Below are 12,830 nucleotides of genomic sequence, written 5' to 3' on the forward strand. Positions count from 1 at the left end.
TAATTTTGACGCAGCCTCCAAATAACTCCAAGGTACCATATGACCTTACTGTTGAAGTCACATGGTCATCCAGTGTAGCCATTTTTAGCAATAAAGTTATGAATAATCAGGGGAGTCACTGGCTGAGGATTTTGTCCTTGTTTTTAACCTTGATTCTGTGAATGTTATTTAGCATATACCTATGTAAATGTTATGTCTTTGTTTTTATGGTTGGCCAGGGGGTCTCTGCAATGAATTGCCCTTTAAGGGACTAATAAAGTATTCTGATTCTGATTCTGATTCTGAGTGATTGTGTTGAGTTACAGCTAATGTGTGCTGGCAAGTCCAGGGCCCAGTGTGCTTTCAGAACATTTTATTACAAATATCAGTGTTTATCAGTTTTATGGCTTCCTTTGCACTTAAAAGTGTGAACGTATCATCTAAGAAGTCTGTGCTCCAATACTTCCATTGAGTGAACTCTCAGAATCGTTTAATATGTATTGATGCCTTTATGGTGTCAAATCTTGCACATAATCACGTTCTCGCTGGGGAGGCTGAGATTTCATTGTCAGTGTAAACAACCGTTTGCGGCAACTTGTTTGCAACATTGCGTCATTATGAAGGTGAGTTTAACCAAAATATGTATTTAGGTGTTTAACTAAGATAATCATGAGTCTTTAATGTGAGTTTTATAAATAAATAAACAAATAAAGCAAGCATGTTGCTGTTCGGGTTGTGTGTCGGGAATCAGTTCTTTTCGGATACCCGAAAAGAACTGATTCCCTTATCAGTCCTTCAGAGTGGCCGTTGTTTTTAGGGGTGTTTTTCAGGAAAATGATCATTTCTCTACATTGATTACAGACCCTGCAGTGGGTCTGTATAATCAACCGTTTCCACAGCGCGGCTTTGCTTTGAACCTTGAATCAGCGAAGCAGTGCTTCGATCTTCTGCTTCATTGGTTCTTTGTTTTATTTCACTTTTTCAATTTTTCCCTGCTAAAACCCTAAAGAGCATATGTCTGTGCATAATATTTACCTTTTTATGTTAAGCAGACCTGTTATGGTCTTCTGAAACAGTTGATAGATGTATTTTATAACTTAAAAACAGGGCAGATGCTAACGTGTTAGCATGTCTATGGCATTTTCAATGTTAACATTAGCATTAAGCTGTGCCATTATCAAGCCTGCCTCCCTCCCCAGCGCACAAAGGATTCTGGGATACTCTAAAGCTGTGAATATCAGCACCATTAGCATTGTTTAGCAGGCATAAGGAGCTTGGTGAGGTTACATCTCCATTAGTGAGATTATTGGGCTGTAATTTTTCATACCTGCAACCCAAGCCACCTGTTATTAAAAAAAAAGAAAAACACAGACAAAAATGTGCTAATAAAACAATAGAATCAAGGTCGTCCTGTTAGCATTAGCTTGTTTGGTAACTCCAAGATGGGACCGTGTTTGGGCTTCGTTCATCCAGCCCCATTTGAGCTTCAAACAAGCTCTTCAGAAGACCTGAGTGAGTGATATCACGTTGGGTTTCTCCAACATATCTACAGTCTGTGGTTAGATGGTTTCAAATTTGACATTTTAGATGGCAAATGATAATTAAAATAGTGAAGAGTCACCGCTCATCTGTTATGGCAAATTCAGATGGCAAATGATAAAAATTTCAAGTCTTTTTTTGATCTGTTGGTGCGACCACAAGTTACAGGGCTTTTGTTTGTATGCAGACACCCTCAGATGCTCTCGTAGCTTCCAGAATTGAAGAAAAAGCACTTGCTGATAGATAATGGCATTACTTCATTTCCATTGGATAAATCACATCAGCCCCTTGTGATTATTGCTAATAGCCAAATTTAATCAGTGCATCTGTGTTTGTGTGTGAGCATGAGTTTGGTGTTCATTAATGAAATTTTCTCTTGCAGTTGCACACAGATGTGCACAGATAGTCTCATAGCCGTGTGTGTGTGTGTGTGTGTGCATCCCATTAACGACGGGCTTAATAATGCTTTTGGAAAAGTTCGGCGTGATAGGCACTGCTTTTATGCTTCATTACCTCTCGCTTGCTAAAATTTCACCATTTGTATGCGTGTGTTTGTGTACACAGTGAGCTTGGAACGGCTAAGTGTGTTACCTGAGGGCTTGTCGTGGTTGCAGTTCAACAGAGTCGGGTTGGAACCTCGCCTCAGGAGCTGACTAACGATGCTTGTCTGTAGAAAGAGATGGGAGAAATGCCCACATCCATTCCCATTAGATCTGAAAAAATTCCAACTGGGTCACTCTTAAACTCTTAACTGCTTCAAACCATTAAACCAAGAACAGGAAAACAGTTAAACAACGGGTTTTTTGAAACGCTTGTAGGAAATGCAAATAAATGAGATGTGAAATGTCCCTGATGTTAAGCTCAAAGCAGATGGTCCACACGGGGCGTGTGACAGATGACAGGTCGGTACGACTGTTACCACTGACTGAGGAGCTCCTTTAACTACCCTCCATCACATCTCAGTGGAAGAAGCACAAAGGCGCCTCTCCTCATTACTATACACAGTGACAGGTGGCAGCCTCAGTATTTTTTGGCTAAACACACCTTCTATGTACTCTCTATGTCTGAATTTTGGCTTCTTCTCTGTTTTTCCTCTCATTACTCCTTTGTCTTCTGCTGTCTCCTTCAACTCCTGCATACTCACCTGTCTCAGTATCCCAAAGGGAGTAGCCGCCGTGCCATCAATTCCAAGAATTGTGAGGCACCGTGTGATCTGTGAACACTGGTGTGAGAGCTGAAGTCTGATCAAGGACAAGGAAAGTCCACAATTCTTGGTGATATTTCTTGGTGAGAAGAGACGGGAAAATCAATGTCGAGACATTCACTGTCAATGTCTTTGGGATGAAAAGACCTTTGGAAGAGTTCATGGAGTCAGGAGGTTGCAGGTCAGAGGTTGCCAGAAGGCTTTTCAGTTGAACCAAGTCTTTAGACTTGTGGTGCTTCCTGTCCATATAGAGTTTGTTTCTGGATTCCAGTGTCTTTTTTTCAATGGGTCTAAGTGAGAGAACGCAACCACATGCAGCCGCCTACAAACAAACAAAAAAAACAACCACCCTCCCCCCGCCCCAAAACGACATAAAAAAACAACAGCTTGCATTTTTTTGTACAACCGCTCCAAGCTCTTTGAAGTTGAACATCTTTGATCTTTTCAGAAAGATGCTGTTACCTAACTGCAGCACCTTTCAGGCGTCCGGGATGAGAGTTTTATTTTTGCTGTTTCTGGCACAGTTAACTGATTTGTCACTCAAAATCTATCACAACAGAGACAAACAAACAAACAAAAAACTCATCTGTGATAGCAGATTGGATAGATGCCATGTTACTGCTGAGGGTGAGTACTTTTTTTAAATCACGTACATTAGTCATTTGCTGTTTAATGTTGTCATAGAAACAAATCCCACATGCAGGATTTTGTTCCCCACTGAAAATGCTGAAACCGCTGGGATGAACCATGTGTAGGCACTCTCTCAATGCTTTTTCACCAGACATGGGAGGGGTGCTTAATTGACATGGGGCCTTATTGAAAGTTTGTGAAATGTGGATGCTAATGAGTGACCTAAAGCAAACACTACATGTTTTTGGTACTGGGTCTCTTCAGAGGATTTTTGGGTAAGGCTGGAATGACTGTGTCAAATGAGCAGCTATCATCAACTATCGTCTTATGTATTTTTGGATGCTAAGGGCATGAGCACTTTTAGCAGCTATCGATAGCTTCATGACTTCAGGCCCAGTTAATTTATGATTACTAAGGAAATAAGTGGGTCAGAATTTTTAATGCTCACACCAAAGCAAACTGTTATGAGAACCATTCCCCACAATATGATTTAATAAACACCCAAATAAAGGTGCGCTTGTTAGCTTAGCTTGGCACAGGACTTGAAGATAGGGGCATGTTCAGTTGCCTCTTTATCGTGACACAGGCAGAGTAAGCGCTGCCAACATGGCAACACCCAGAACAGCAATGTTTGGGCTTCTGAATGAATCTTCTGGGTTCCCATAGAAAACATATGGACGACATCATGGAGGGTTTGTTGAGTATATTCAGTCTATGATACTATTTTAAATTTTTTATTTTTCAATTTATTTTCATTTATATAGCACCAAATCACAACAAGGTTGCCTCAAGGCGCTTCACACAAGTAAGGTCTAACCTTACCAACCCCCAGTGCAACAGTGGTAAAGAAAAACTCCCTCTGAGGAAGAAACCTCAAGCAGACCAGACTCAAAGGGGTGACCCTCTGCTTGGGCAATGCTACAGACACAAGTTACAAAATAATTCACAAAATGAACATACTAACGCTATGAGCTTTAGACAGTGCGCAATAGATTGTTGTTGTAGACATGGTGGTACAGTCAACAAATCAGTGATCCTCTACTGACCTTTCCCAAGAATAAACAAACAATACAAATGTTAGCGCCCATCGCTGTGATCTGGGAGCTATAGAAATGGGTTTTATTCATACATGCTTCCATGTGTGCACCCATCCAGACTAGAGGTTCATCTAGATCAGTGATTTTCAACCTTTTTTGAGCTGCGGCACACCACCAACCAAAATAATATTATAATTCTATTACCTCTGGTTTTGCGCAAAATACAGAAAACACCGCATTTCGAAAATCCTCAAGCATTTTGTGCTCTGATCTCAAGTGTTGTTTTTAGACGTGTCGACACTTTTATTCACAATAATCTGCCACTCTAATATTCACGGAGTGCAGAGGCTGCCTTCAGAGAACCCAGTTGTGAGTGAGAAGGCCCAAATCTGACCACGGTGACATCAACGGAGGTCAGGCCGCCTTCCCCGCACACCTCCACAGCCAACGCAGTTTCTCCTTCCCCAGAGGAGCCATGCTCCGTGAGCAGCTGAGATTCACGCTGTAGTCAGCAACCCGTAACAACGCTATGTGCGCAAGTATGTCTATTAAACTATAGTACAGCGCTTTGCTGCCATCTACTGGAATAAAAGAGCATTACATTATCTGCCACGCTATTACAGCACATACACCCGATAATGGTGATATTTGATAATTGACCACGGCAGCCCTGACAATCGATCACGGCATCCTAGGGTGCCACGGCACCCCGGTTGAGAATCACTGATCTAGATGATTGGTGGCCAGAACCCAAGGATGTTGTTGGTCATGGTCATATTTGTTGCTGATTCTGCATATTACTACGATATTTTTAGATAAGACTAGACCAAGACAAGACCTAAGTATTACTATTGACAGAAATGTACTTCCTGTACATCTGTCAGTCTGTGTGACTGCAGCCTTTACTTGACACCAAATCAGTGATCCATGATATTGACAATAGTTCACCTCACAACCCTCTCGCCTGAGTTCCGATAGCACCGACCTTGATCTACTTTTTCTACGACAAATCAGGAATATTCCAATGTCAGTGAGTGCCTGAATATCTGTGCATCGACTCTACACGACCAATTTAGCCAGAGCTCCTGCTCCTTCAGGACAGACCTCGTGCTATTACAGAGTTTCAGCTCTAACAGCGCTCAGAGAAGCATGTAGCCAAATAACTGTGTACAGTAGAGAAGAATGACTCAGCCCCATCAGCAGACCGGCTTTGACTTACAACAGCAGCTGTTGAGCTGTTCTGCAGTACTTCCACTAGCCACAAACAGTGTCAGCTGTACTCGTACGCTATAAATACTAACAACACTTCAGCTGCACAAACCACAAACTGCAAACCCTCCAGTGGGTCAAATGTAACCGAGAGACAGATATTTCTAGCTCCGGTGGGATTTGAACAACAAACGTTTCATTCTTGAGCGCAACATACGGTCAACCGAGGAAGAATTATCCCTAGCCAAGTGAGTAGGACATCTTTTAAATCTGGACTTCACCTTGTTACATAATCGCCTCATGATTTTTGACTTCATCCTGAAGTCACAGGTACATTTCAGCAATAAGGACCTTCACCTATGACTATTTGGTCAGCTGCCGACAACCGTGAGATAGATGTTTGTGGTCATGGTGGGGTTTGAACACAAAACATCCCACTACCAGATCAGCCAAAGGAGATTTTCCCCTAGCTAGTCCAGGAGGAACATCTTTTCAATCTGGACTTCACTTTGTTACACAAAGTCCGCAAGAGATCCACACAAAGGTCGACAAACACATCAGTACCGCAACATCTAGAAAACATTTAAGCTATACTGTGATGAAAATAGACTATCTCACTCAGTATATCAATCTTCCCCTTAAATAACTTGTAACAAGATGCAAAGTTAATCTTGATTTTGACATTACAAGTGTGGAAATCAAAATCAAAATGTGAAATCATCCCAGCACCTTGTAGTTAAAGACGATCTCTAGAAAGAAATTCAATACTACCCTACTGAAATGTGTCTTGCAAGACAAACAGCACTTAAGAGGCTATAACTATGAAGCAGGAGAACTCTGAGAAAACGAAGCTTAATTAGCTCCTGTAATAGGGTCAGACATCGTCTTAAGGTGGGTCTTAGTTGCATATAATAATAATAATGATAATAATACATTTTATTTGTAATGCACTTTACATTCATGGAATCTCAAAGTGCTACAGAGCAGAGACTAAAAACAAACAATGTACAGGGTCAAAAACAATAACATATATTCATAAAACATAACCAGACAGATAAAATCAAACATTTTAAACATTTTAACATTTTTAACATTTTAAAAGGCCCTTTTAAATAAAAATGTCTTGAGGCCTTTTTAAATGCCCCCACACTCTGTGGGGCCCTCAGGGTCTCTGGAAGGGCATTCCGGAGCTGTGGGGCGACTACCTGGAAGGCCCTGTCTCCCATGGTGGAGAGCTTGGATCTGGGCTGGTGCGGTAGGTGGACGTGGTGGAGTGGAGGGTTCTTGGGGCGGTGTGTGGCGTGAGGAGTTCACTAAGGTAGGCAAGGGCAGTTCCATGTATGCATTGGTGTGTAAGCAGACAGAGTTTGTACTGAATTCTTTGTTGAATGGGCAGCCAATGAAGGGATCTGAGGACTGGAGTGATGTGGTCATATTTGCGCCTCCTCGTCAGGACCCGGGCAGCACAGTTCTGAATGTGCTGCAGCTTTTGTAGACTTTTGCTGGGGATCCCGACGAGGAGGGCGTTGCAGTAGTCCAATCTGGAGGAGACAAAGGCATGGACCAAACTTCTCTGCGTCGGATTGGGAGAGGGAGGGGCGGAGTTTTGCGATATTTTTAAGGTGGAGGAAAGAGACCTTGCAGAGGTGACGGATGTGAGAGTCGAATGTGAGATGTGAATCAAATCTGACACCAAGGTTGTAACGGATGAGGACAGGGAAATGTTATGGTCAAAGATCGAGATACTGATTAGGTTTGAGAAGGACTGGGTTTGGTGAGGGGTACCAATAAGGATGGCTTCTGTTTTGCTACTGTTCAGTTGAAGAAAGTTGTCAGCCATCCATGCCCCTATCTCCTCCAGGCAACAGTGAAGTGCAGATGGCAGAACTGTGGTGGGAGTGGGGTCCATTTTTATATACAGCTGTGTGTCGTCTGCGTAACAATGAAAAGAAACCTTGTGTTTATTGATTATCTGACCGAGTGGGAGCATGTAGATAGTGAAAAGGGTCGGCCCGAGGATATCCCTGTGAAACCCAAATCTAATTCTGAAAGGGGTCTTTTGGGTGAACCTACCAGCTTGTGTTACAACAGCCAACCGGTGTTTTCAGGCAACAGCCTCATGTCAGCAAAATGTCTTCTCAGTGGCACGAGTGTTGACTTGGCAGGAAACATATACATGTCTGCGGTACATCCATCACGCCCCGTGTTACTGACGCGTGAGGGTGGAAGGCAGCGGGTCTTACACATGCTGAATGGATGTGAGTAGTTGGTATGCAGGGAGCAAAGTGCAGTGCAGAGATGATTTACAACAGCAAGGGAGACCCAATCGATTGTCCAATCTCAAACTCTGCCACTCTCAAGACATTTAGAGTTATAAGACCTGAGGGCAGAAGACCACCAGGCAGCAGTCCTACAAATGGAGGGCAACAGCCATGAACGGAAGAACTGGGACAGTGGCAGTGTATGTTTTATTTATGTATGTATAACCCAAAAATCAGAAAACGTTCAGACGACATGGGAAAAGGGCGAGCTGAAAGACAAACAACATAAAAGAGATTGAGGGGAACTGTGCTGTATCTGTGCTAACGTCTCTCTCTAATCTTCTATGTCTGTTCATCTTTCCTCTTTAGACAATCCACATTTCCATCTGTCTCCACCTGCAATTACAGCTGCTGAATGTTAGCAGGTCAAGTTAACGGGTGGCCATTAATCAACTTCATTAAGATTTATTATGTGATAAAACTGTTTCCGACGTGTAGCATGTCAAAAAGGAGTTCTTTGCTAATGTGGCAATAATCTCTTCATCTTTAGGATAAAGAAAAATACTTGACTGCAAATGTGCTGACTGTATTTCTAGTTTTCCAGTTTCACAGTGAAGAAGCCTAATTCTAATGAACACAGAGATATTCTGGCGTGTGGAACAATATACTCGGTGGCCGATATCAATCAATCAATCAATCAATCAATTTTATTTATATAGCGCCAAATCACAACAAACAGTTGCCCCAAGGCGCTTTATATTGTAAGGCAAGGCCATACAATAATTACGTAAAAACCCCAATGGTCAAAACGACCCCCTGTGAGCAAGCACTTGGCGACAGTGGGAAGGAAAAACTCCCTTTTAACAGGAAGAAACCTCCAGCAGAACCAGGCTCAGGGAGGGGCAGTCTTCTGCTGGGACTGGTTGGGGCTGAGGGAGAGAACCAGGAAAAAGACATGCTGTGGAGGGGATATGAGCCAAAACACTTACAACCTAGAGCACTGCCCTCGTAGAGCACAAACCTCCGCCAACACTAGTTTTCAATTCCACAAATTTTTACCTTGGAAAACGTTTTCAAGGTCAAAGTCCTGTTAGAAGTGGTTTTTCATAAGCTAAAATATAATAAAAAATATAGATCAAAAGGGCTTTTCGATGTTAAAATCAAATATCCGCAATATGGATCAAATGGGGATCAAGCTTAGTCTCTTCATTGAGAGTGCCAATTTTAACCTCAGTGTCACAAATGAGAGTGATTGAGGCGCTTTCAATTGAGATATAATGCAAAATGTACATCAAATGGGCTTTTCATTATTAAATTCAAATGTCCCGAAAATCCACAATCCGGATCAGAGCCAGATCAAACTTCATTAGGTGACAGTGAGTGCCAGTTTGCACTTCACTTTCAAATATGAGAGTGATTGGGGCACGTTTGATTAAGATATAATGTAAAATGTACATCAAATGGCCTTTTCAATATTAAATTCAAATGTCCCGAAAATCCACAATCCGGATCAGATCCAGATCAAACTTCATCAGGTGACAGTGAGTGCCAGTTTGCACTTCACTTTCAAATATAAGAGTGATTGGGGCACGTTTGATTAAGATATAATGTAAAATATACACTAAATGGGGTTTTCAATGTTAAACTTAAATGACCACAAAATCTGTTATCTGGATCAGATCTGGATCAAACTTTCTCAGTCAGTAAAAGGATTCCATTGTACATAATGCTGTCAAATGTGAAAGATATTTGATCTTTTTTGACAGAGTTATGAATTTTTGAAAATTCACTCAATGTTACAGGATAGAGATTTTTCCAATATTTTTCCTGACTTTTACCTTTGACGCATAACCTTGAAAATTGAATCAGTTTTTGCCTATCAGGATATGAATCCTCTGTAAAAATTGCATGACGACATATGAAAAATTGTGGGTTCCAGGCTGTTCACAAACAAGCAAAAACAAACAGGAGCAAAAACATAACTACGTTGGCGGAGGTAATTACGACACACTAGCAAATTCAGAAAAACTTGCAAAAAAATAAAAATCTCTACTTGCATCAGTTCAACAACAGGTAGTTTTTTTTTACTCTGTTTACTCACTTACAAGCTTGCTACATTTTTGCATTTTATTATGTTAACTGCAAAGCATCGAACAGTAGACGTCAGTTAAAGCCTTCTGGGCAGTGTTGTGTTGTGGCTATTTGCAGTGTGTCTGCATTTTTGGGTGCACTGTGTGAAAATTTGTAGCAGACGTGTTATCAAATTAAATTCTGACCTCCAGTTTGCAAGACGTGTAAGTCCGTGTACTTGAATTGACGTAGGCATTTTTAATACGTCTGAGTGTTTTCTGTATTTGCTAAGTGTTGTGGCATCTCTCTGCCACCACACTTTAAGGCGTGAACCCAAGAAGTCAAAAGTGATTCTAACCACCTAATGAATAATTTCTCTGTGTCTGCAGCCAAGCGCACAGCCCCAGAAATGTAATTACACATGTGGCTGTGTCAGCAAGATCTGAGCGCGATTGCCTCTCTTCCTCCTCATAGCCTGGACTCCATCTGTCCACATCCCAGCCGCCGTCCCATCTGGAAATCAATCTCCTTTTCCTCCATTAAACTGCTAATCTGAAATGGTGTAATAAAGGCATAGGCACTGCTGTCGGGTGCCAGCATTCTGACTGGTTCAGATCAATAAGCCAAAAACGAGGAGTTTATCAGAGTGTGTGCACGCTAACTGGCGGCAGATTCCTCAGAGCAACAATCCTTTCATCGATAATTTCCTCATTATTTCAACAACCCTTCAATAATGAGATCAGCCATAGCCAGAGTTGTAATTATAAGGTCGCTTATTAACGTTAACATTCTGACATTTTGACATCTTACCTGCCCGTATTTAGCAGCCAGGTGGAGAGGGGTCCAGAGGTTGTTGTCAGCAGGGTGAGGGTTTGATCCATTCTCCAGCAGCAGGGATGCGACCTCTCTGTAACCGCCGGCACAGGCTATGTGGAGCTATGGACAGACACAGCAGATACCTCAAACCTCAGTTGTGTTGGGTGGAAACGGAGTTAAAGAAGTAACCCCGTGTATGACTTACCAGCGTGACGCCGTCATCATTGGGTTGGTCGAGGTTTCCTCCGGATGCGATGAGCTGTCGAACATCAGTCAGCATGTTGCTGGATCTTTGAGCCTTCATGGCGTGCAGTGATGACAAGTCCACACCTGCAAAGGTACACATGCTATGTTATCTGTGTGCATGCACGCTGGCTGCCACGCCCACATGCAATGGCAATAAGTCTCGTTTAATGTTCTTTTGAAAAGCTTTTGCAAAACAAAATGTTTAACCCTTAAATTTCACACCAGGAGCAGTGACCTTGACAGCCACTGGACCGCTGCTTTGGAAGAGACAGAAACTGACAAATAAGTAAATTTCAAGGGATGTGTAATGTCAACCACATATCATACATGGGATGATAATGTTATTCCCTGCAATAATCCCAGACATGTCCAGCAGGTGGTTATTTGGTCCATTACACAAGCAAAACAAACTTGCTTTTTGCATAGATCTGCTCCATCAAAGTTAACCAACATTCATTCATTCATTTTCCATACTCACTCCAATCAAGGGTCATAGGGGTTTAACCAACATTTAATTAGTTTATCCGCATTATATGCCCTTTTAATTTGGAGATATAGAATACCAGCATTTATTATTTTTTGATTCATTGTGTTAACAAGTCAGAGAAAATGGACTCATTTACAGTATCGCTTTAGTTACTCACTGCATTTTACAGGGTACATGTAAAAGCTTTTCCAAAGCCTAACCGTCTGGTACGCTGCTGCCACTACTAAGGACAGGAGCAGATTGCAGCACTGCAGCATATCATCCAAGCAGCAGAGAAGGTGATCGACTGCAATCTGCCATCCCTACATGACCTGTACACCTCTAGGGCCCTGAGGCGAGCAAGAAAAATAGTGGCCGATCCCTCTCACCCAGCACACAAATTTTTTGTTACCCTCCCCTCTGGGAGATGGCTGAGGTCCTTCAGGACCATTTGACTCCTCTACTTCTTACAGAAGTATTTTCCCCCTTTTTTATTGTTGTGTACCAATGACACCAGATCAAATTCCTTGTATGTGAGAACTTACTCGGCAATAAATTTGATTCTGATTACAGTGGTGGATCTAGAGGGGGATTGACCAATTAGCACCCCCCAACCCCACCCACCCCCTTGAGCCACCAGCCAAAGGTGTGATAAAATATGGGAAAGGCTGGATAATGAAACAAAGGCTGGCTGATGAACGTTGCTGGAGGCAGAATTAGTTACTGCAGTACACGGCTCAGCTCATTTAACTGAAATCACTGTCCTCAGAAGATTTACAGTGTTTAAGATAAAATTTGTGTATTAAAACAGATGACTAGAGAGTCAGGATTTGGCTTCCCAGAGTGCAAGGACGAAGGCTATAGATTATTGCGGGGGGTGGATTCCCTGGACGCCCCTCGTCAGGGCGTGTCTACAGCACAATCAACCATGTCACAACCCCCCTTCACCTGAAGATAAATCCGCCCCTGCTTTTCACTGCTGGCATGTTTTCCTGAGAGTTCCGCATTGCAAAAACACATCATGATGCCAAACGCTGCCTGATGATGTCAATCTCTGAATCTAGCAACAAGAAAAACAGCTGCACTGATGTTGAAAACATTTTTCCATTCAGAAAATTGATCAGGAATCAATGAAGATTCTGAGAAGCAGAATCGATAATGGCACTGATATCGATAAAATCATCATCATTCCCACCCCTAATCTGGAGTTGCATCAGGGTGAGGATTTGGTGCAAAAAAATTATGCCAAATCAACATGTGGACTGATATGGGATCTGCTGTGGCATTCCAGAGTAAAAGCTGAGAACTACCCACAAATCTGCAGGTAACAGATGGGCCTTTTAAATGAATAAGCAGCACAGGATCCAAACCTT

The 12,830-nt window shown here is 42.2% G+C and overlaps 1 protein-coding gene across 4 annotated transcripts in view; it reads right to left on the minus strand.

The window, feature by feature from the left end:
- The window catches only part of myo16 (myosin XVI), a 236,115-nt gene that overhangs the window by 132,680 nt on the left and 90,605 nt on the right, over nt 1-12,830 (minus strand). For all 4 annotated transcript variants that reach the window (XR_004564741.1, XM_034185981.1, XM_034185980.1 and 1 more), the window contains exons 6-8: nt 10,951-11,075; nt 10,740-10,865; nt 2,110-2,185 (exon numbers count right to left, since the gene is read on the minus strand). Coding sequence is in view for 3 of the 4 variants with exons in the window: in XM_034185981.1 (XP_034041872.1) it covers nt 2,110-2,185; nt 10,740-10,865; nt 10,951-11,075 (327 nt within the window). In the remaining variant the exon portion in view is untranslated. The remainder of the gene's footprint in view (nt 1-2,109; nt 2,186-10,739; nt 10,866-10,950; nt 11,076-12,830) is intronic.

The sequence above is a fragment of the Thalassophryne amazonica genome, chromosome 14 (genome assembly GCF_902500255.1).
Source record: "Thalassophryne amazonica chromosome 14, fThaAma1.1, whole genome shotgun sequence".
In the NCBI taxonomy this organism is placed as follows: Eukaryota; Metazoa; Chordata; class Actinopteri; order Batrachoidiformes; family Batrachoididae; genus Thalassophryne; species Thalassophryne amazonica.